Genomic DNA, 25,766 nt, shown 5'->3' on the forward strand with positions numbered 1-25,766 from the left:
ATATGTCCCAGGTGCATCCATGCGATGTTTTTTAGTTATAGTTCTTCTATTTATATAGTGACTCATAGGAATAGACTGTGACAACCAGGTATAGTCTGGTGACACCGGAGAGACGGGTGACAGCCGGAATGTAGACGGCACCCCGGGTGAGCAGTATGGGTTAGTGCCCCAGCCTGTGTCCTCTGCGAGGATGAAGTCCAACAACCCTCGTGAGGCCTTTGGGAGGGCCATGCAAGCAGCAAGCGGAACCACAGCACCATGACCCTGCGGAACCATTGCCCACCACTCCTGAATGAACTGTCTGGTGCTGGGACTCTGGTGCAACGCACAGGTCCTCGCTCTACTCCTGGTGAGAGCAGGAGTGGACCTGGTGAGACGTAGGAGGGGCCCGACCAGGAGACAACCCACAGAGCCTAGTCCCTCCATGTGCCAGAAGTGTACCTCCCAGCCCTGGCAGAGTAGTTCTGGAGTAGTTCCAACGGATTGTGTGCCCCTGGTTTTTCCCTAGTGGGACTGATTGAGGGTATAGCTACTGGGACGTAAGTCGGGACTTGATCAACCCCGGCTGGGTCGCCTGAGTGAGGGGTATGATGTTGAGAGACCCGAAACCCTGTTGACCTCAGGATACATCACTGAGGATACGTCCCAGGTGCATCCATGCAACGTTTTTTAGTTATGGGACTGATACTATGGGAGTGCATGGGACTGAATGGGAGTGAATGGGAGGTACTGTATGGGACTGATACTATGGGAGTGAATGGGACTGAATGGGAGTGAAAGGGAGGTACTGTTACTATGGGACTGATACTATGGGAGTGAATGGGAGTTACTGATACTATGGGACTGAATGGGACTGAATGGGAGTGAAAGAGAGGTACTGTTACTATGGGACTGATACTATGGGAGTGCATGGGAGTGAATGGGAGGTATTGTTACTATGAGACTGATACTATGGGAGTGAATGGGAGGGAATGTGACTGAATGGGAGGTACTGTTACTATGGGACTGACACGATGGGAGTGAATGGGACTGAATGGGGTGTACTGTTACTATGTGACTGAATGGGAGTGAATAAAAGTGAATGGGAGTGAATGGGGGAGTGAATGGGACTGAATCGGAGTGAATGGGAGTGAATGGGAGGTATTGTTACTATGGGACTGTCACTCCCATTCACTCCCATTCAGAGTGAAAGGGAGTGAATGGTAGGTACTGTTACTATGGGACTGTCACTCCCATTCACTCCCATTCAGAGTGAATGGGACTGAATAGGAGTGAATGGGAGGTACTGTTACTATGGGACTGTCACTTTCATTCAGTCCCATTCAATCCCATAGTATCAGTCCCATAGTAAAGTAATCTCTAAGATACATTGTTTTGGTCTCTGATTTTATCTGAAATCATTCCTACAACTCTACATAGGATCTGAGGGGAAATGACAATATGCAAGGTCAAAGATATATGTCCCTTCTGTGTTATAAATCTTAGCCAATGGATTAATATTGCTTGTGTTTGCTAAAACAGTCAACAATCATGGTAGAAATCATGGTAAAGCACTATATTTCGGGTAGCCACCATCTTGTAAATATGCACAATAAGGGTCCAGACACACCCAATAATGAAAATAGGTATTCCATTGAGTCTCTCATGGTCAGAAAACATGAAATAGACACTGAGTTTGCGTTTCTAGCTCATCTGGTACAGAAGTTAGAGCCAAACCTATTTTCTGGGTGCCAATATTGTGGCGGCCATATTGTGGCGGCCATATTGAATTTCATGGAAACTTTCAATACAAAACACTTTCATATTTATATCATTGATCAACCTGAGAAGTTTCGTGGATTTTGGTTTCGGTTTAAAATTTTGCCCTATTCACCCCCCATTATAACTAATAGGGGCCAATATTGCGGCGGCCATATTGGACTTCCAGCAAAAAATTGACCGGGTTGTCCATATAGGTTGTGATCCTACGGGGTCATAGATACTATTTCTGGTGGACAACCTTTGAGGTCATGGCAAATGCAGGTCAACCCCCTTTGCCCCCTGGGTAATTATTGATATTTAAATGATTGGCAGGGATAAAAAAAAAAAGTGTATCCTCGTTGCAGGTTCATTATGTTATTTGAACTTAGAAGAGTGTACAAATGTAACCACTACAGCAGGGTTCCCCAATTAATTTTCCTCAAGGGCCATATTTTGACTAGCGTACCAGGCTGGGGGCCGAGTCTGCACGCGCGAGGTCGAGGTCTTGCCCTGAAAATTCATTTTCAGGGCAAGACCCCATTTGAAAAGGATGCCCAGTTTGACATGCATAGGCTACTGACCCCCATTTAATGCCATTTATATCTGGGACCCTTAAAAAAAAGGGGGGGGGGGGGGGGTTCTTTCGAAAATTCTTTCATGGGCCACAAGGGGGCGCTCTGTTGGCCGCAAATGGCCCGCGGGCCGCCTATTGGGGTACCCTGCACTACAGTATACAGCAGGTGCAGAAAATGTTAATCTCTTTTTTCCCCAGGTATGTGATATTTAGTCAATTCTAATATAAAACGGCTGTTTGATAATGTCAATTCTAATATTTCTTGTTTGATGTTCAGACAAGCTATGCCCTGCAACTGGATGGAAGATGTTTGGAGGAAGCTCCTATAATGCACATGTTCTTGTTAAGACATCTTGGGATGAATGTAGAGAACAATGTCTGAAGACAGGAGCAGATCTGGCTGTCATTGACAGCAAAGAAGAACTGGTGTGTGTGTGTGTGTGTGTGTGTGTGTGTGTGTGTGTGTGTGTGTGTGTGTGTGTGTGTGTGTGTGTGTGTGTGTGTGTGTGTGTGTGTGTGTGTGTGTGTGTGTGTGTGTGTGTGTGTGTGTGTGTGTGTGTGTGTGTGTGTGTGTGTGTGTGTGTGTGTGTGTGTGTGTGTGTGTGTGTGTGTGTGTGTGTGTGTGTGTGTGTGTGTGCGCGCACGCGAGTGTGCAGGTGTCCATCATCCACATACATGTGATGTACGATACTGTAATTCTGAGATTAGAGTTAAAATATTAATATAATAATGATGATGTAATCATTGGCAAATAATCAGGAATTCATCAGAGGATCGCGCGATTGGCAACATTCACCCTGGATTGGTTTGAAAAGGACTGAGGGCAAATGGACATGGGTGGATGGAACACCACTGACAACACAGTGAGACGTTTTCAAATGTTTTCTATTGTAATTCTAATATTCTATCAAAGTCACTGTATGTGAGTACTGAGTGAATTAATGTGGTTAAACTATACATTCTGTTGTTTATTCATTATTACTCTGCAGGTTCTGGTCCAGTGGACAACCTGTTAACGATGAAGATAAGAACTGTGCATTCTACAATACGGGAGAGGTGGTGAATGGATGGAGCAATGGAAAATGTTCATTAATTGGTCCATGGATCTGTGAGAAGAAGTGGTGTTTCTCTTAACTTCATTCATTTAGAACAGATTTGATTATGTAACCAGTTTCAGTCAGTGGCGTATCTACATTAAGGTGAGGACAGGCCTGTCCAAATCCATTTTCTGCCTGGCCAAAATCCATACACTGAGGACAAAAACAAGACCTAAGAACTAGTGGACAGCGGACTGGCCGTTGTGGTAGAGCACGACCCTCAATCACCCATTCGAATGCAAATGCATGCCTTTCAGCCTTTGTATCCTACTGTCTGGCAGGTATATCTCTTTGAAAACCTTTACCTTAACATCGCCCCCCACCACCCACCCCTTTTCCCCCCTCACTGTATATGTTTCTTTTCCCTTTTTACCTCCCTTATGGTGAATTCCCGTTCTGTTCTTTGATATAGAAGTGTCTATTTGTACGTCTCTAAATGTTTTGATGAATTGAACAAGGTGGACCCTCTCGTAAACAAGTGTAATGCTTAATTGGGTCGTCCACTCACTCACAGTTAACAGTCTTTGTGTTGAGTTTGTGCTTGAAATGTATTGTAATTCTGCAAACTGTTAATAAATAATTCAATCAATAGTGTTACTGATTGTGCACGGGGGGACGACAATTAACACATCTTGCCTGCCCAAAATGTAATTCTTGCCTGCCCAAAATGTAATTCCTGGAAACGCCACTGGTGTCAGTGTGTGCATTCTTTTCTCTCCTTCTCTTATTTCTATCCCCTCTTGTCTCACAAAAACTACAAAATTATTGAGCAAGCACAAACCAACAACACAACCTGTAATGATATAAAATAAAGGCTGATACAGTGCATGATAATGCTCTTTTTCATTGACTGCAGTTCAGCATTTAATACCATTGTGTCCTCCAAGCACATCACCAAGCTCAGACCCATTCAACACCAGGGCCATGCGGAGAGCACCGAGGGGGCAGGTGCTCAAACCTAAAAAAGGACACATCTGCACACGCCAGTTTTTGGGGGTGGTTTTTTTCTGGGGGTCGATCCCTCGTGCCATTTTTTTTCACACCAGAAATGTTAGTATACCTTGGATATCTTATGCTAATGGAGCAAGATGTTCCACAATAACCTCACATGCACGCATCCGCCTGGGTGACAGCAGACTGCTGGGCTAGTGCTGGCGCTTTGGCATGGTGGGTGAGATCAACATATGGAATGAATTCTGTATTCGCCATAGGCTATATGGAGCGTGGCTTGAGTGTACAGGGTTTGATGAGGTCAAATCAACATATGGAATGTCAGAACAGGTCAACTCCATACATGGAGATCTAAGGGTGGCAGCGGGGGCAGTGTCTTGAGTGTACAGGTACAGTACAGGTATATCCTGGCCTTAATTTTCGGGCCTGTTGAGAACTCTAGTTTTCGCCGGTTGCCGGGCGTGGCTGCACTAATAACTTTAGTATAGTCTAGTGGAGAGGTATCAGTATCAGTCAAAAGGGAGACAAAGAAGAGGAAGGACGGGTGGGGTAGGATCAACATATGGAATGTCAGAACAGGTCAGCTCCATATATGGAGATCTTAAGGGTTTGAGGTCATATCTAGGTGTTGATCCAGTCTTCTCCTTGTATGGCTATCCAGGGTTTGATGAGGTCAGTGTCGTGATCTTCATATATGGAGCGTGCCATATATGGAGCGTGTCACAAGGTGTGATGGACTGACGGCCATATATGGCGGCGTGACGGACGGATCGACGGATGTACTGATATGACATATTTTGCAATAAGCAATACATTCTCATTACCCATCTCATCTAGCCGACAAATATAAGGGCACGGATGTCGGGCAGGCCATAAAAAAATATTTTGGGAAAGACAAAGGGCAGGTGCAAAAACAAAAAGCCTGCTCTACAACTGAATCCTTTTTCACAGGCAAGTGAGGCAACGTACCCCCCCCCCCTCACCCCCCTCTATCTCTCTATCTCCCTCCCTCCCTCCCTTCCTCCCCACCACTTTACAGCTATTTACCCAGGGTCATTTTTGAGGGATAGACTTATTAGACTAACTGTAGCTCGCCTCATATGCAATTGCATGGTACTGTCTGTAGGTGTACCTCTCAGTATAAAGTCGACTCAGAAGAACACTACTGTTCCCATAATGCTCCACTGAAAGGAAATACGTCACCGACACATGACCTCCGTTGAAATTCGTCTGCAAGTTTGCAACAGCTACTTCAGCAAGCAGCATGGCGAATAAAGATCCCGCTGTAAGTTAATTGTAATTATAATATTGAACGCTCAGGATATGATACTGTTTGTTTTAGTTCACTGACCCACACAATGTGAACGACTACTACTGTCATTGTCATGTAAAGTTACACATGTTTACAGGCTTACTGTAGCAATATTGTGCAGCTAGCAGCCAGCTAACTTCAACACTAGAATTAAATGATAAACATCTCAAATGCATCCTCATCATTCTGGTCTCTACGCATGTTTATTTAGTTTGAATTAATACAAAAGAAATGCAATGGTTCAGAGAGTTTTGAAAAGCACAACGAAAAGGCGAAAATAATAATTTAAAAAGAAGGAAAACAAATAACGTAATTTGCTGTTGCCTGTTATGTTATTTTTAAGAGGTGCATGATGAGTCTCGAGGCATATTTCATGAGGATGACTTTCAAATTCAGTCTACATAGACTGCACATGTGTTTATATTTGAAAAATAAGCATTTTAAAGAAACGACATGGACAATATGAGTTGCACATTTAAAAGGGAGAGGATTACATACTGATTTCAGTGCTGAAGATTTCATAGGGGTTATTTAATGACTTTAAGCCCTGACAGTAGCCCCATAGGCCTATGGACCACCAGAGCTAACCTTAATTGCCAAAAGCTTAGCATGTTGGTTGTTGGGCTGTTTGCAGAATCATTGTATCTCTCAACTTTGTTGATTCTTTCATTGTACTAGCAGTTTTATATAAAAAACAATGACTATATAACTGGAATTGGATCTATTGGAACACAGGTTATTGTTTCATGGCTTCTCTTGTTTACTGTGTGGTCACCGTCGGTCTCCAGTGTAGGATTAATGTGTGTTCACGTGCCTACAATTATCAAATGTATAATGTTTCCTTTTCTCAGGGTTTACTACAGCAGCTGAGGCAGATGGCAGGCAGGATGTCTTCAGGTGGTCCTCGAGGGGCGGGGCTTGGCGCCAAGCTCCTGATAGGAGTAGGAGCTCTGGCCTATGGAGTCAAGGAAGCCACATACACAGGTTGTTATCATGGGAATTATGATGATGATCTATTTACTGTACCTATATCGTGACAGATTCTTTCATGGCTACTGTACCTTGCATCGTCTCTCTCTCTCTGTGTCTCCAGTTGAAGGCGGACAGAGGGCGATCGTGTTTAACAGGATTGGAGGGATGCAGATGGACACAGTTCTGACAGAGGGACTCCATTTTAGGTAGGAAGATGAGGGTTCCGTCTTTAACCCATTCTGACCTGAGATCAGATTCATACGAGGTTTCCACCGGACACACACTGGTTCTGATTAACCCATTCTGACCTGAGATCAGATTCTAAAAATGTCAGTCGTTCTTCGATTTTTCAAAAATAGCAGACCTACAAGCTCGTATCGCGCCACTCGGTGGCGCGATATGAGCTTGTAGATCTGCTATTTTTCAATGGCTAAAGCATAACATGATGCTAACACCAAAATGGGTGCCCGGTCAGAATGGGTTAAAGATGTTTTTTGGCTTCTCTGCCTTTATCGATAGTTTAAAGTGAAGATTGACAGGAAGGAGTCCTCAGTCTACCGGCTGGTAGCGTTGATTGAGCAACATCCACGGACGTCTTCCAAAGTGGTCCCCCTCCATTTTAGTGGATGGGAGGAAAAATCTTAAAACGTGAATAACACTTGCTCTAAAATTTAGACAATTTTACACAATCTTTGGTTAGAATTGGAAGCATTGATTTAGATTCTAAATCGATGCTTCCAATTCTAACCAAAGATTGTCCCGACGCTTGTCGCGTTAGAAGTAATCATACTTCCCGTTGTTGTCGATCCCCTCGGGGGGCGCCCTGATGTAATGGTTCCAAATACCCCTGGGCGTTCGGGGTGTTAATAATGCCTTAATGCCATTCTCAAGGTTGATGTTGCCCTGGGTCGATTACTTCAACAGCTGTAATGTTGCCAAACATAGAACATTGTCTCTCCGGCTACTTGGCTAATGTATTGACTGAGTCCAGAGCAATTTGGTTTGACTGTAAAATTTGCCAACTAATTCACATCTGAGGGATAGAAATAAAACGTCAATGCTAAAGGCCCTTGCACACAGAGTAATATGCAAGCATTTCATTGGTCAATAAGCTTCCACGTCTCCAAAAAAACACAGGAATCTTATTGGGAAATAATTATGTGCAGTTGCAGCCACTCGTTGAGTGGGTGTGCAAAAGGTCAAGGGTGTGCCCCCCCCCCCCCCCCCCCCCGTGCACAGAACTAAGACTGTGTGCAAGGGGCTTAAGTGTTGGTTATGAAGATGCAGCAAAGAGTGCGGTAACACTAGTAATGTTATTGTAAACCCATCGACTGTAATTGTAGCCTCAGTACCCAGACTTTCATTTTCGTTGGTGCAAAAATTGAAAGCCTGGAGGAACGCATTGGCCGCCTTGGTCTAGAAGTGGGAGTCACCGCTTCCGGGTGGGCGTCGCTCCAAATGATGTGACGTAGCGCTGCACTAGGGGGGGAGAGGAGGGGCCATGGTTGACGGACAGATCGGTGAGATCCAATCAGGGCGTGCGCAAATCTCAGCCGTGACCCACCCCTCTAGACCAGAAACTTAACACGTTAGCTCAGGCTACTGTAATAGTAATGTTTCATAGCAAAATCTAAGTATTCATCCGAAAAGTTCCTCCCTATCCTTCATCGCAGATTTGTCCCAGGTTGTTTGGATGATGTTTTGAACACTGCGGCAGAAAAGTAGAGCTGAGAGAGAATTCAACTCGTACAGTACATGATTCAGGATAAACTATTAAAATGATAACATTAGACGAGATGAGACAAAACTGAAATGCTATCAAATTGAAGCTGATTGGTTCTCTCGCCTGATTAGATGAAACTGGCAATACACTTGAAAATGTATTTTCTGTTTAAAGCAGAGCCATAGAAATATGGAGACCGCTGTTACTGAACTAACACACTACAGCAATGATTAGTATCAGATTATAGAGCTTTATATTTTCAAGTTTCAACAACAACAAATCATCAAATTAAAATGGAAAAGAGAAAATCTGACTTTTGTAATATTGTTTTGATAATTTGACCTCAAGGTGTTATGATGTTGTTGACATACAGTATAGAATAGTTTTTGCCTTGGCAGTCGGGACTTGCTGCTCAATGTTCTGTATTCTTAGGTTGTATACATCTCTCTCTCTCTCTCTCTCTCTCTCTCTGCTGACCTGTGTAATCCTTGGGTTTAATGATTTAAAGCAAATCTGTGAAATTAAGCAGCATTGGTTGTTATTATTAGGATACCGTGGTTCCAGTATCCAATCATCTATGACATCAGAGCCAGGCCCAGAAAGATCGCCTCATTGACAGGAAGTAAAGGTGAGACACGCTGTCCCGCTTTCTGTCAAATTAAATGAGTAGAAGGTGACGGAATAATAAAATGTTGGTCATGTTGTTGGCCAGGAAAATGCCTAGCTGAAACCCTGATTGGATCTGTTGTGTTTGGATGATTTTGGGGTCCAGATCTTCAGATGGTGAACATCGGGCTGCGCGTGCTGTCTCGCCCGGAGGCGGCCAACCTGCCGGCCATGTACCAGCGTCTGGGGAAGGACTACGACGAGAGAGTCCTGCCCTCCATCGTCAACGAGGTTCTGAAGAGTGTGGTGGCCAAATTCAATGCTTCCCAGCTCATCACACAGAGAGCTCAGGTACACGTATAACACTGCAGGACAAATCATTTTGGCCTTCAATTAGGGGTGTTCGATATGGCGATAATTATCGTCTTGACGATATACAACGTCTCCACGATATGGCTTTTTAGAGTTATCGTTTTCCGTCACGATAAATGTGCTGCTTCAGACAGTGAATGCACACTCTATATATGCAGTTCTATGCCGTCATTTTCACTTCTGCAGTACGACGGTTTCGTTCACAAAAAAATAACAATAAGAAGCTAACCACACGTTGCTACGGCACCCCAATGGACGGCGTGGTTTGCTTATAACTCTGTTGAGTTCTCAGCACTCATAAAGTCCCCGCCCCCTTTCTTCTAGGCAGAGGGGGAAACAGCATTGCGCTCACAGCTCATGACATGAGCTGTAGCCTCATGTAGTACACGGCTCATGTCGAGGAAGGGCGACGTCACGACGTGTTATAGTTCCCAAAAATAACTCCATGTCTGTCACACAGACAGAGCCCGTGTGTTAGGACCAACGTGACTCGTCTTCATGGATATGAACTCACGAAACACCACGCAACGGCATAGACTGCAGGACTCCTCCACCATTTACCAAGCTATCGTCTGCTACGTTAGTTGACAGAGTAAATTGTCCGTATTACACCGGGGCTCCACCGGGCGCGTCAGCATCGCGTCTCCATCACTGTCACAGAATGTTCCCCTTTTAATCAATGAAGGGTGGCTCCACTGCCCGCGTTGCGTCGCGTCTCCGTCACCATTAAAATTGAACCGGTTCGTTTGTTGACGCACGCGAAGGAGACGCAACGCGCCCGGTGGAGCCCTGGCGTTGGCCTTGGCCAACGCTGGCCACGGCTAATATCGCTAGCCAAACGCTAGTAGCCAAGCACCAGAGCGCGCTCACTGTACACGCGTTGCTCGCTTAATAATCATTCATTTCTGTGTCAATGCGGACATAACGTGGTAAATGTTTATAAGCACACAAGTGTACAAAATGCTTTTTACACTTGACTTATCTCCAGAGTCCTCAGTCCTGCACCCCTACAATGCCATATGCCAGTTTAGCCTTAACATCTACATGTTATTCAATATATTACTTTAGCACAAAATAATCTTTTCTAAACCAAGCCCTCATTCAAAAGTTATGTAAGTAAGTAAAATTAAATGTTATTTATAAAGCACCTTAAGAAACAAAGTTAGAAGGTGCTGAACAATTTGCACAGTATAAACAATAGAAGAAAATTAAAAACAAGGAACATATCAATCACAGTTGTGACAATATCAGAACAAAAACAGACGAGGCAGAACAGAAACATAGGGCTATACAAATGAATGTAGGCTGTCTGTCATTGTATTTTCTGTGAATGAACTCAGTTTAATCCAGTGATCCTCAGCCATTTTAATTTCAAGGACCCCCAAATTAAATGTATATGAATTAGCCCAGGGTGACAGGGTCCCAGGCCATTTCATTATGATTTTCATCTCTGCACTGGGACCCCATGTTACAGACATGTTTACATTATTTTACAACAGTAGCTACTTATATTTTGTTATTTAAAGCTGTGATTATTTATTTAAGAAGCACTGTTCTGAACCAATGTTCGCCTTTAAATTAAATAAATTGTAATCATCCTTTTAAGCTAAAATAATGATGACCGGGGACTTAAAATCATTGTTTTAATTGATGGCCTTCATGCCCTGGCACTTGGCCTTGTGCCCTCAAAAGGTTGACCACACTAAAGGTCAAATGGGACTCATAACAGTTTTTTGGGACTCATTTGAATGACCACCTGTGCATCCCGGGACCCATTACATTGAAAACCTATTTACATCACTGATACAGCGTCGCACAAAAGCACCAAAAGTAGAAGATCCACAAGCTCGAGATGTGTGAGTGAAGTGACATGATTTGAGCTTGTAGATCTGCTACTTTAGCCCTTTTTGAATTTGAATCCTTAACAGTTTTGGACATGGGATTTCCACCCGACAGAGACGATAAGCAGAGCTTGCTATTTCTGTTGCTTTTGTGTGATGCTATAGTATGGTAGAGCATACATTTGCAAGACATAAAATATAAAAAAATGACGACAATCTGTTTTTGCTGACAGCTACATTATAATAGTTGTGTGTGTGTGTGTGTGTGTGTGTGTGTGTGTGTGTGCACATACCGATGAGGAGTTTCTCATGGTATTTAAATGTCTAAATACAGTCTAAATGGTATTTCTTAAATTTGTTACCTTGTACTGTTAAGTAACTTGAAAAATAACCATTAAAAAAACGCGCGCAAAAATATCGTGATAATATCGTGTGCTTGAAAAAATATTGTGATAAAACTTTTGTCCATATCGCCCACCCCTACCTTCAATGCCTTCAATTAATGGTTCTCAATGGGAGGTCCAGGGACCCTCTGCGTTACTTATTGACCTTTTGCAGGTGTATAACTCTGAAAATGTCCAAATGGAACCAAATAGCCCGTAGTTTGTACTCTACATTTGTTTTGGTCGTTACATTTTATCGTAATTGTATAGCTGACCTGAAGTCCACATCCCATCTCTGACAGAGTGCTAAAACCAGTTCGGGAAATGGTTCCAAATGGGATAGAACCGGTTTCCGTTTCGTCAATGTTGGATCTGATTCCTTAGGTTTCGGATCCCAACCCCAATCCACTGTATAAAACTTTGGTTTAGAATATTAGTTATCTGTTGTGAATGGTTACACCTGAGAACGAGTGCCGTTTGTTTTTCTGTTCCGTCGCGCCAGATGTTCAGGCGACATGGCTGGTGTTGTCCACGTTGACATGCCAGTATAGGGATGCCAGGTTGAAAGTGGTTAAAATGGCCTGGGCCGTGGCTCAGCGGTCCAGTCTGGCAGGGTGCCGCGGGTTCGACTCCCGATCCCGATGGCCTTTACTGCATGTCTTCCCCCCCCCCCCATCTCTCTCCACATTTCCTGTCAGCCTACTGTCTGTCCCTCCATAAAAAATATATAAAATAAAGGCGAAAGCCAAAAAAAAAACATGAAAAAAACAGTGGTTAAAATAAACTTGCAAAATGTCAATGCATTTGTGGGCTTGTAGAACTGCCATTTTCTTTTTTTTTTGTCAGTATTGTCTGTGTACAATAGTAGCAATGATAGTTCTTACTGTATCTCCCCCGACTAGTGCAGTTCAGTACTAAAACCAGGTTACAATATTATGACTTCAAACTCTACTTCAATCAGTCTTTTATTTGGGGGGTCTGGTTTGATGTGGAAACTGACTGATGTCTGAAACCCCCCCTCTGTTATGTTGTGCCCCCCCCCCCCCAGGTGTCACTGCTGATCAGACGAGAGCTGTATGAGAGAGCCAAGGACTTCAACATAATCCTGGACGATGTGTCCATCACTGAGCTCAGCTTCAGCAAGGAGTACACAGCTGCTGTGGAGTCCAAACAAGTCGGTAAGATCAAAACCTCACAGTGGAAATCGTTGCTGTCGGGACTCGAACCCGCGACAACACGCTGTCAGGCTGGATTACCAGCCTATAGGTCTACGCCAGCCGTTGCATTTGCAAGAGCAAATGCAACAGTCTGGTGAGAAAGTAGTTTGAAAACACGACTCGGCTGTGTTTTTATCTGTGAAGATAAAGCACACTTCGTTCTATTGTCTAGTATAGCGTTCTGCTTTCTATATATCTGGACAATGAGGCATTCCATGCATTGTGAACAGTCTCAATCCACAGCATTACAATTTGACCTTCACTGTCATCTTACCTTTCACCACCAGAGGGTGCTGTTGTGCTTTGTGTCAATTTCAAACAGCCACAACACAATGCCACATCTTTTTATTTAATGTGTTGTCACTGCTGTTGTACCCTATTGCCATTGGCTCGCCTGCCAGTGAGGAGCACCCACTGGGAGGATTCAGAGCTACCAACCTGCACACATTTTGTGTACCAACCACGCAATTCTAGGTGTCTATATGCCTAGAATTGCGTGGTTGGTACACAAAATGTGTGCAGGTTGGTAGCTCTGCGGATGTATCGCCACTATCCTACTCCTCCTGTTCAACACCCCACTGAGAGATATATATATATATATATATATATATATATATATATATATATATATATATATATATACAGACAGACGCCACCTAGCGTCGACATATGTATATATATATATATACGGAACTTAGGGAGAAAAAGAGTTAACTGTGGACGACACCATAAAGCATTACACTAGTTTACAATAGGGTCCACCATGTCCAATTCATCATAGCATTTAGAGACATATACATATACAGTGAGGGGGGGGGGAAAGGGTGGGTGGGGGATTCAGATTTTACGGCGGCCAATTTCGAATTGCAGCCGTCCGTAGGTGCCCTTTTGAGAGATTTTGAAGGAGTCAAGGGATTCGCATGTCTCATTGACTGTTGGTAGGGCGTTCCACATTTTGGTGGCATGGGAGCGAAATTAATTTAGATCCCTTGTTTATGCCGAATCTGTGTTGCACATGGTTTGTTGAATTCCTTCTGGTGTTGTGGGTGTGGAGTGGACTTGTTGACATGTTGACATTAAGGACGTATTTAGACAGGTGAATGGGTATCTTGTTGGTGTAGGTTTGCGGATCTTGTGGACCAGACCCATTGCAAGATGCTGTACTCTGTCGTCAACCTTAACCCATTCTGACCGGGCACCCATTTTGGTGTTAGCATCATGTCGTGCTTTAGCTATTTAAAAATAGCAGATCTACAAGCTCATATCGCGCCACCGAGTGGCGCGCTACGAGCTTGTAGGTCTGCTATTTTTGAAAAATCGAAGGACGACTGACATTTTTTAGAATCTGATCTCGGGTCAGAATGGGTTCATCAGACCAGTGTGTGTCCGGCGGAAACCTCGTGTGAATCTGATCTCAGGTCAGAATGGGTTAAGCCATAGCCAGGATTGCTTTAGGGTGCACGACTTCTAAATAAATAACACTGGCTATTAGGGATGAGCCAAAAAAAAGCATGAAACAAGTTATGACTTGTAGCTGTATGTATTATGATTTCGGTAATACTTTCTATGAAGGCTGTGTCTATAATTATAATACATTCCCCAGTGATGCACACGTCAAGTCGGACGGTGCTTGAGAGACACACACACACACACACACACACACACACAGATTCAGTGCATTTATAGATGGGAAGCCTTGTACGATCAGGTATAAAGGCTGCAGATTGTAATCCATTATGAGTATGTTTCTAATGCATTCTAGACATCTGTTGACAATATTTCCATATAGGGGTAAATGTTGGCTAAGCACCAGCCTACATTCGTTCAACGTCAACTTCTCTAGAGTGAAAGCAGTATTATATAATTGCTTTTTCCTTATTATATTCGGAGATGTTTTTCATTTTATTCCTTTTTGTCTGTATGGTAAAATGGAATCATGAGGTAACAATATTACTATATTTGTGCAATTATAAATGTCTATTTTCTTTTAAGCCCTGGACATTTATTCAGGTGTTTTATCAATCAGCTATTGTAAATTTTGCTATTTTCAAATAATTTGGACGTTTTCTTTGACTTTTTGCCCTAAATAGGGCCAAGTACTGCAATGTGCTGATACATTGAATAAAAATGCAGGTTTTTTTGTTTTGTTTTGTGTTCAAACTCATATTAGTGGCTTGGTGAACTAGCAGGCTATATGGATTTTACCCTAGTAGTGATCTGGCTGTGTTTCTGTGCATTATATTTTGTCATGGCATTAACCTTGTTGTGTGTTGTCCCCCTCCAGCCCAGCAGGAGGCACAGCGAGCCCAGTTCTACGTGGAGAAAGCCAAACAGGACCAGAGAGGGAAGATCATCCAGGCTGAAGGAGAAGCAGAGGCTGCTAAGATGGTGAGCTGTCCCTCAGAAACATTCACCACTACATGTAGAGGCTGCTAAGATGGTGAGCTGTCCCTCCGAAACATTCACCACCACATGTAGAGGCTGCTAATGGTGAGCTGTCCCTCCCGAAACATTCACCACCACATGTAGAGGCTGCTAAGATGGTGAGCTGTCCCTCCGAAACATTCACCACCACATGTAGAGGCTGCTAAGATGGTGAGCTGTCCCTCAGAAACATTCACCACCACATGTAGAGGCTGCTAATGGTGAGCTGTCCCTCCGAAACATTCACCACCACATGTAGAGGCTGCTAATGGTGAGCTGTCCCTCCGAAACATTCACCACTACATGTAGAGGCTGCTAATGGTGAGCTGTCCCTCCGAAACATTCACCACCAAATGTAGAGGCAGCTAATGGTGAGCTGTCCCTCAGAAACATTCACCACCACATGTAACACTTTGTAGTGTCAACTAACCCGTCTGTCTACACGATTGTGAGCACCCTATTAATGACACTACTTCAATCACAACCACTGCATTCTGTGTCGGCCACTGGAAGCTGCCCAGTACAATATGATACTACTTTATCAGCTTTCACTGAAATGTGTCTTTGTGACACAGCAGCCTTGTATACAACACGTAATACACACATTTGACATTACCAAAGAAAAGACAAATAATTGCATACATAAACAAAATGCCCCCCCTGACCAGATTCTAGTTTAACCTCAAAATCAACGGACTCCTGTAGTCTGACATTATTGAATTTTGGAACTTTGCATCTCCTTTTTGAACTGATAATCAAAATATGGCTAGTACTGTGATATTCCTTGCCAACCTTAGTATACTGTTATATGTAGATGCATGAGTAGAACAACAGTTTTTCTACTGGTGGTCACTGGGAGCTGACGAGTCCAACCACCACAGTCTTCTACTGTTGGGTCACTGGTCACACATGAATTGCTCGTTTGTCGCTCATTTGACTTATTACAGTACGTTGGAGTAGTTGGCTCAATGAAGGAAAACTAAGCGAAACACTACCCAGTGGGGGTCGACCACGTGCTTTATTCATATTGGTCGAAGTTCACCAATGTTGAACTAACATGCGTTGAACGAAAGAATACTGGACTACTCGCCCCGGTGCTTGCCCGTTTTTCCTCCCGGAATTTTCCCCAGTGAGGGGGATAACTTTGTAATATGCTATTGGCTGTTTGGATTCTTTTTGGAAAAATATAAAAAGATACTCCTGTGGAAAGGCTATATTATTTGACTTATATTGAACCTATAAACAATTTAGTATTGTTTAGTATATGTAAGGTTTTGCCCCCTCAAATGGTACCTCGTCAGATAATCCCCACATATCCTACAACAACTTCTGTGATCAGACTTCACTGTAGTAGCTTTTCATAAATTATATTTGTACTTAGGCTGTTCTGCTGTCATGAAAGTTTATAGTTAGTGAAAGTCCAGCCGTCTGCTGTCCAGCCTCTCCCACCACCTCACTGGGGGAAATTCTGGGAGGAAAACAGAAACGGGGCGAGTAGTCTTGTTACCGAACGAAACATGTCCTCAACTTGCCACAACAGGAAGCTCCGCTCATTCACTCCCATGGAAAGGATGTGAACGGGACACGTCTGTTTCCGACACCTGTGTGTGTGACTGTGCCCTTGAGCAATAAGCTCCAAGTGCATGTGGTTTAAAGTGGTTTTACAACCGCTAAGGGCCTCTGTTAGACACTCCATGGAGCTCCGAACAATGCCCCTTAAGCCTAATTCACGCTTTCATAGTGCAATGGCGTTGTGTGCCGACACGTCGTGTGAGCTTGTTGGTCTGCTATTCCCGGTGCAAAAAAGCATTGCACAACAAGCATTGCACAACAAAGTATGAATTAAGTTTCAGCTGTTATGAAACCAATGTAAACTACAGCCTTGTATGGCTTGTTTTTTTTAATAAAATGATTACCAAATATGGTAACATGAAAATCCCAGAAATATCCCCAATCCCAAATTATTCATTTTATGAAACATTTCAGTACAAGAATAAGTAATACTACAATAAAGTAGTCCCTTTTATAATATGTTGTAGTATGTTTAGATTCATACCATCTCCCGGGCCCCCTATAACTGTATGGGAGATTATAAACAAAGATTTGAACTGGCAACCTGTAAATGTGAAATGAATCAATACACTATGGATGGCCTATTTCTTGCTTGAGTGTTATCGATAACTGTTTTGAAAAATCAAAGCGAAATTGGACATTTTTTAAAACATTTGTCTGGCATAGAAATACTGTCGGTGTCACTGTTGTGTGTTAATGGAGCATTTTACAACGGCCTGAGCCTGTCAAAAGCAAGGATCGGAATTACCCATTTTCTAAATGTTTCATTACAGCCTCAATGTGACCCACAACCTTGTAAGGACACGCATAAAACATGAGATCCAGAGCAGAGGAGGACATTTTGCAGATCGCCTCCCATCTGCTTATTTTTTATTTCCTGAGCAAAGGAGATCAGGGATGTAACAACTGAAAAACTAAAAAGCCAACCAAAGTGCTTAAGAGCTATTTTCTTTATATAAAAAAAGTATACTGATGGTGCTTCTAGAATCAACGGGAACAATTCCAGAGGAAAGGAGAAAAGATCCAAGCACTCAAAAAAAACAGGAGGAGAGGACGTAAATTAAAAATGAATAACTAACTAAGAATGCCTTCTAAATCCTAACCGAGGTAAATAAATTGCAGCAACTAATGTGATACAGAACAGATGCTGGCCAGCTTGAAATGTTATGTTCTAACAACGTATAGGTTTAACACAGGTCAGGTCTAAAGGAGTTTGTAACCATGATATAAAAAAAAGCTATCATGTTTCAACCACACATCAGATCAGATCAAAAAGACCCTATGATGTCCCCAGATGTCATGGGCTTCCTAGGGGGGGTAATTCTAAAGACGTGTGGGGACGTGTTGGGCACACAAAGTGTTAATTCAGAGCTCCTGTTGCTACACTCCCAGCAAGAAGTTAATGCTTCAACCACTGTCGTCTTTGTCATTTTGCTGTCTTATGTCTAATATTTCACATTGGCAGTGGCACATCCAAACAGAAAGGTACTGGATAAAAAAACAACTAAGAAATACTGCATCACGATTGGATCCTCTTTCACATCCATGTCTATCCGGAGTATATTGTTGCTGTCTGGCAGAACCCCCTTTCTCCGTATTTTACGTTTTTTGTGTTTTTTCATAAATTAATGCCGTACCTGATCATATGACAGCGTCACAAAAAACATTTGCTATATTTTAATTTGAATCCTAAAAAGTACCAGTTTTGGACATTATGAGGTTTCCACCCAACGGAGACAATTATAGTATAATAGTGAATGAAGACTTTGAAGGAATTTTCACATCTAATCCGTTTCATCCTTCAGTCCATGTGGACATTTATGCCAAATGTTATGAAATTCCCTCGCAGGCATTCCTGAGATTGCGTTCAGGACAGACGTCTGCCTTCAGTGACCTCGGCCCGCGACACTTACTTCTAATCAGTTCATCCTTGAGTCCTTAGCGGACGTTTGTGTCAAATGTCATGAAATTCCCCAAATGCCTTCCTGAGATATTATGTTCACAAGGTTGGGACAGACAGACGGACCCAGAAACATAATTCTTCTCACTATTGGCTGTTTCCATCAGAAATAGAATATTCGCACACTGTTTTCCATCCTCCCATAGTGGCATTTATTAAATGTACAATGTTTTGGTTTTGACCAGAATGGTCTTCATCATGTCAAAAGGTTTTACACTTAATTCACTTTGGGAGCATTGAAAATGGTGTGTGGATATCCATGGCTGGACAAATATACAATACAATATAATATATCCGTATTCTATCGGTTGTGATATGAGGATTTTGTACATCATAATATTGTGATATGGCAAAAGTGTCACTGACTGAACTGCCTTATTTTTGTATCATAATACGATATTATCGTTGCATCAATATCAAGATGGTTCAAAAGTATCATGACATTTGATTTAGTCTATCACGCAGCCCTACTCTTATTTCCCCATCTAATATTAATGCAGAACTAATGTACACACCTCGTATCTGCATATTCCATATTTTTACTTTTATTTGTAAATTACTGTGAATCCCTACTTCACAAGTGCCATATGAAAGTAGTGGAAATACCAGATCTACAAGCTCATGTGCCACATCGTGCTATTTTCACTATTTAACCCATTCTGACCGGGCACCCATTTTGGTGTCGGCATCATGTTATGCTTTAGCTATTGAAAAATAGCAGATCTACAAGCTCATATCGCGCCACCGAGTGGCGCGATACGAGCTTGTAGGTCTGCTATTTTTGAAAAATCGAAGAGCGACTGACATTTTTAGAATCTGATCTCAGGTCAGAATGGGTTCATCAGACCAGTGTGTGTCCGGCGAAAACCTCGTATGAATCTGATCTCAGGTCAGAATGGGTTAAGAAGTTTTCCACCCGACAGCAACTACACCATAACCATAACCATAACTACACCAGGTTTCAGCCAAGGAATCTATTCCAGTTTCCCATGCACAGCGACGCTTTCATGACGCATTCTGCCTCTCCCTTTCTCCCTGGTAGACTCTTATTAATGTTTATATGCTTTTTACAGTAAGCACACACACGCCTATATCTGTTGTCCTCGACTGATTGATGGGCCATTATTATCTTCCAAACTGGTTGGTCCTGCTAAGGTCACGCCCCCTTGGCTTTTCCTTACAAGGAACAAAAGAGTTCTAAACTAATGTGTCGTTTACCACTGTCACAGAGATTACACGTTTGTGTGTGTGTGTGTGTGTGTGTGTTAGGCCTAGTGTGTGTGTGTGCTTAAAGTTTAGGGGCTAGGGTTACAGTTATGCCTACATTTATACAAAAATCACATCCACGTGAAGTGATGGGCACTCTTATCATCCGTCATCATATTTCATCTCATTCTGGCCAATCACAATTTGCGTCCTCACTTTTGTCTTCAATGTCTGTGTTTACACAAGCCATCAAAGCTGGACATGGGAGGGGCTCGCAACCCTCAAAAATAGACGATCTTGTAGTTCGGCTATCTTCGGCTTCAGCATTGCGCTTACCCTTGTTTTTGTTTTTTGGGGGGCACATTTAAATGCGTTGCTCTATATTTAATCATGTGCAAATAAACAAAACTTTTAAAATCGCTGTCTTAACCCATTCTGACCGGGCACCCATTTTGGTGTCGGCATCATGTTATGCTTTAGCTATTTAAAAATAGCAGATCTACAAGCTCATATCGCGCCACCGAGTGGCGCGATACGAGCTTGTAGGTCTGCTATTTTTGAAAAATCGAAGAGCGACTGACATTTTTAGAATCTGATCTCAGGTCAGAATGGGTTCATCAGACCAGTGTGTGTCCGGTGGAAACCTCGTATGAATCTGATCTCAGGTCAGAATGGGCTAAAATGTAATACGTTACACAAATTATAGTAATACAAACGTGTGTGACAGTGACTGTAACCAGCGGAGCCGGTTCCACTCATATCCTGAGGGCAGTTCTTGATGACTACCAGATGCCACGCTAAGCAGCCGGTCTTTCATGTGTGTGTGACAGACACCCTTTGATCCTCTTTGCCTGTGTCGTCTTGTGTCTTAACAGCTGGGTGAGGCCGTGACAAAGAACCCCGGCTACCTGAAACTCCGGAGAATCCGGGCGGCCCAAGCCATCGCCAAGACGGTAAGGACCGCCGCCATGGACCAACCTGTAGACCAGCCATAGATTAGCCATGGATAGATAGATGGACCTTTAGAGAAGTGATTCTCAACCTCATTCATTTCAAGGAGCCCCAGTTCGATATGCCATTAAGCCACAGGACACACACCCCCCCCCCCCCCCCCCCCCATTAAAAATGGCTCTAGGTCCCTCTCCACTGTAAAATCCACAAATGGACCCACAAGATCAGACCTTTTGGACCCCAGCGTTAAGAACCAGTGACCTTAGCATGACCTTTGTGTCCACTCAAGCCCCCAGAACGGCAGAACTTGCTGGGCAACGTTGAAGCCAGCAACGGTAATTGGCAAAACTGGTACTGCAGACGGGCTGGGCTGAGGTTAAACTGGGTACTGCAGACGGGCTGGGCTGAGGTTAAACTGGTACTGCAGACGGGCTGGGCTGAGGTTAAACTGGTACTGCAGACGGGCTGGGCTGAGGTTAAACTGGTACTGCAGACGGGCTGGGCTGAGGTTAAACTGGTACTGCAGACGGGCTGGGCTGAGGTTAAACTGGGTACTGCAGACGGGCTGGGCTGAGGTTAAACTGGTACTGCAGACGGGCTGGGCTGAGGTTAAACTGGGTACTGCAGACGGGCTGGGCTGAGGTTAAACTGGTACTGCAGACGGGCTGGGCTGAGGTTAAACTGGTACTGCAGGTGAGCTGGGCCGAGGTTAGATTCATGAATACATTTCGTGACGTTAGAGGTACCACAAGAACAGCGTGAGGTGTACTATGATAGGAGGCTGCCAACCAATCATATCAACGCTCGAGCGGTACTACCTGGATGACTGTCAGTCTTCAAAACGACCAGCAACGTCCATTGAAGTGAATAGAGGGGGGTGGGGCTGTCACTCCGCTCTCTAGATATATTATGTATATATATATATATTATGATATAACTCTGTGTCCACTATACAGCTCCTATTTACATAACTGTTTATTTATATAACTGGATACCACTGAAAAGAGTGATAGTTTTATGATCATATGCAGCGTCATAACGTGTCTGGTCTTATGTTGAAAACACAGAGCCTTGAGCCATTTAGAGACGTGAGGACCCAATTTAACAAATGTCTTCTAAAATCTAAAAAAAACAAGTTTATGTTTCTATCATGTCAAGGACCCCCAAAAGTATATGCATTTGTCTGTGGGCCCCCATCTCAGAATATTTTGTTCCAGGGACGATCTAGACGCAAAGATTAGATGTAAAGATGTATATTCAAACTAAAGAGTTGCACAAATATGCACAACTTTTCAAAAATTGCAGATCTACAAGCTCATAGTGAGCACGAAGTGACGCACGATGAGCTTGTAGATCTGCTATTTTTGAATAGACGACGTATAAAATAATGGTTAATGTGGTCACACGGGTGCTTTCCCGGTTTGAATGGGTTAATTTGTCCTCAAAAGACACCCGCAATGTTGTCTTTACACCTGAAAACTATCTTTTCAGGTGGCCTTTCACCTTGATTTCACTTGATCAGCCTGGATGTTCAGTTGTGTTGGAGTCGTTGGAGCCACTAGATGGCGCCCTATGATCATGTATGAGAGGTTGGGACTGTTGTTGCAAAGTCAATAACTATGATAGAGACAGACAGACAAGTTACACAATGTGACACTGCCATGCGACAAGGCTTCACGGGTCCATTTGGTTATATTTATTTAAATTATTTCTACACTCTACAGCTAAATTAACAAAGATTTGACTGTGTACTCAGACGTTTACTGTTATTGGTGTGAATACCATACGGTAGCACACATCAGATAGATGATTGTTTTGTTTTTTTAAGGACTGAACTTTTTCACAATGGGTAGACTGGACCATTTATTTGGTTTACAATTCAATTTAACGTTGAGTTTGAAGGAGAGTACTTTGTACATAAAATAGTTCATCATATGTATCTGCCTGCTTGCATTACCATGATTAATGTGCAGTAGATAATGGAGATGCACGGTAGAATTGAATCGTTACCTGATGAATAGTATAGTTAAAAAGTCTTAACCTTGTCCGTGTCATTCTCTTTCCGACCTGTAGTTGTCGCAGTCTCAGAACAAAGTCTACCTCAGCGCTGAAAACCTGATGCTCAACCTAACAGACCACGGCGACCGCTTTAACAAGTGAGTTGTGTGATGTGAAAGTGTCTCAAAGCTCACAGTCGCCGTCTTGACAAATAACATGTTCACACTTCTGGAACTTCACTTATAGGTCACATTCATACCAGAGAGCTTTGCTGCGATTAAAACGAATCCTGCTGCGCATTGTCAGAAAGTGTGCTTCGTTTTGGCAGGTGTGAAGGCTCATTCGAATCCTAATGCGCAGCAAATAACCACATTTTACTCCGCCCCCAAAAACGTGGGTTTCGCTTTCGCTTCGAATCGCACTTGACTACGATTCGGTGCAGGTGTGAATGCAATCCGCAGTAAATAAAGGAAATGAAGCAAACATAATGTGGCGGGTGAGGAGCTGAACACAATAAGGAGACTGAAGCCCTGATCGAAATGAGGACGTGTACATTAATCAATTGCTTAAGAAAACACATAAAAACACTGCAGTGTATTATAGCCTACATAATATTCTGTCTGTCTGTCTGTGCGTGCCGTAAACATGGAGTGCTGTCACTGTGTGGGACTCAGTGCGCTCATGCAGCGCATGCATGCCCAAAAGAACAGTGTGTGGCGGCTGCGTGCGTAGAGAGAGAGAGAGAGAGGGGGGGGGGGGGGGGGTCCCAGACGGCACGACACATGCACGTTATGAGTGTAATTTTATCACCATAGATTTCACTTTGTAGGCTATAGTTTATGAATGGAACACATTGATAAAGGTCCCCCCTGCTGCGTTTCCAATTGCTGCGAATGACAGTGTGAAGGCAAACCGCAGCCAATTAAATAGGCAAGAATCCCAATTTCCCCGCCCATACGGATCTGAGTCTACCGAAGTATTAGGTGAGAATCTGACCTTAGGCAAACTGACAAATGGATCCCACTAGAAACGGTAATGCACTTCTCATACAAAAGGTGTATTTATTCTCTCATTACTGTATTGCACTTCTGGCTAGACAAAGTATTTGTATACTGTGCAGTGTCAATACATTTAATCTAATCTAAATACACGCCACCAGAAGGTGTTTATCGGAACAGAAAAAGGTGACTGAAATGGCTAATTATACCATGTGAACCCTCGAAGAAGCAATGAGGCATAGACTTTTACAATAGAATAATAGGTCATCTGAATGGTGGTTTGTTACATGCAGTTTTATTTATTTTTAATTTTTTAAGGCTGTCTCTTCCTCTTGAAAATCAAGAGATGCTGCTATGCCCATGCTCCTATGCCCATGCACGTTATTTCAAAATCTCATGTACATAAATATTTTGGATGATTATGCTATGTGTAAATACCGGCGTGTAGATGCATGTCTTTTTTTTATTCCTTTTGTTTCCTTCGCTTGTAATCATATCGGAATCAACCTCATCGTCACATCACTGGTTTACATCCATTTTTGTTGGTTTTCAGATAGGGAGAATACACAGCAGATACAGTATGTACATGAGGTTAAAAAAATGCTCCAACTTCCCCAGAAAACACTTGATTGAATCTGCAAGCCTTCATCATCACAAAGGCTTTTTCAGCTAAATGTAATGTCAGCTAAATGTGTCGTGAAGCGACACGTTTTGAGCTTGCTACTTTTGCCATTTTTTTTATTTGAAACCTGGAAAGTAACACCTTTGGACATGCAGTATGAGGTTTCCACACGAAGGGAGGAAAATGGATTAAATAAAAGGTTCCAGTTGACCGATCATAGTTAACCCATTTTGACCTGAGATCAGATTCTAAAAAATGTCTGTTTGAAAATGACAGTTTTCCGAAAAAGCTATGTTTCTATGTCAGTCGTTCTTCGATTAAAAAGAAATGGCAGACCTACAAGTTCGTAGCGTGCCACTGAGTGGCGTGCTACGAGCTTGTAGATCTGCTATTTAGACCAAAAGGGGTTCCCGCCCCAAAATGGGTTTTAAGGCCCATTTATCCTGCTGCAAAACAGAGCCCTCAGAGCCTAACATACCAGCAGCTAATCAAAGCATTTGTTGACCATTTTGTTTTTGTGTGTTCGCTTCAGTTTTTTGCTGTATTTTCAAGTTCATCCATTTGATCTTACAGGTATTTTTAGAAAAATATATTATTGTACAATACAAGCTTCGTCTCATTGTGAATATACGGTTGTGTTTCTCTCCTGTTTTCTATAGGTTGCAGTCAGTGAAGAAGGAGGCCTGAAGGATTTCCATTCCGTTTGCATCCAGTCAGTCAACCACCTTACACAACACTGACATGATTCATGAAGTATTTCCACTGCACATTAGACCTACCCTCTAGACCAGGGGTTCTCAATATTTGGGTTGGGTTGGCCAAATTGAAAGAATGGGGCAAAGATTGTGAAAATGGCCGATCTACAAGCACACAACGCCTCGCAACGAGTGAGCTTGGAGATCGGGCTATTGTCACAATCTTTCTGTGGAACCGAGTCAAGCAAAATGTAATGCCTCAATTACTAATAATTGACTCCTACAATTCCAAGTGCTTGTCAGGGTGGGGGCGGTCCCCAGTTGAAATAAGTTTTGTTTTGAGGTTCACAACCTAAAAAGGCTGAGAACCCCTGCTCTAGACTTCTACCCCACATTCCACCTGTGTTCACCAGTGTTCACCTGGTCTAACATATTGTACCGTACTGGCACTGGGAAACCATGCTGTGCTGGTGTATTTGTATACTGTCTGACCCAAGCTTCTTTGTGTCGCGTCCTTACACGATAAGATCCTGCGTGTCAATTTAACTCTGA

General features: G+C 43.0%; 1 protein-coding gene across 1 annotated transcript; it reads left to right on the forward strand.

The window, feature by feature from the left end:
• The first annotated feature begins 5,587 nt into the window (after positions 1-5,587).
• phb2a (prohibitin 2a) lies at positions 5,588-25,519 on the forward strand. The gene is made up of 10 exons (XM_083781571.1): positions 5,588-5,647; positions 6,526-6,658; positions 6,768-6,852; positions 8,918-8,997; positions 9,142-9,326; positions 12,620-12,749; positions 15,073-15,176; positions 20,826-20,903; positions 22,975-23,057; positions 25,179-25,519. Exons 1-10 carry the CDS (start codon positions 5,627-5,629, stop codon positions 25,204-25,206), a joined length of 927 nt encoding a protein of 308 aa, XP_083637697.1. The 5' UTR covers positions 5,588-5,626; the 3' UTR covers positions 25,207-25,519.
• Positions 25,520-25,766: the final 247 nt, after the last annotated feature.

Source organism: Protomyctophum parallelum (genome assembly GCF_964188405.1).
Source record: "Protomyctophum parallelum genome assembly, chromosome: 14".
Lineage (NCBI taxonomy): Eukaryota > Metazoa > Chordata > Actinopteri > Myctophiformes > Myctophidae > Protomyctophum > Protomyctophum parallelum.

What these genes read in the sequence shown, in the direction of transcription:
- phb2a (XM_083781571.1), top strand. Translation starts at nt 5,627, where the DNA reads ATGGCGAATAAAGATCCCGCT. An exon ending in CTCATTGACAGGAAGTAAAG is followed by an intron (nt 8,998 to 9,141) that starts GTGAGACACGCT and finishes TTTGGGGTCCAG; the next exon opens with ATCTTCAGATGGTGAACATC. An exon ending in CACGGCGACCGCTTTAACAA is followed by an intron (nt 23,058 to 25,178) that starts GTGAGTTGTGTG and finishes TGTTTTCTATAG; the next exon opens with GTTGCAGTCAGTGAAGAAGG.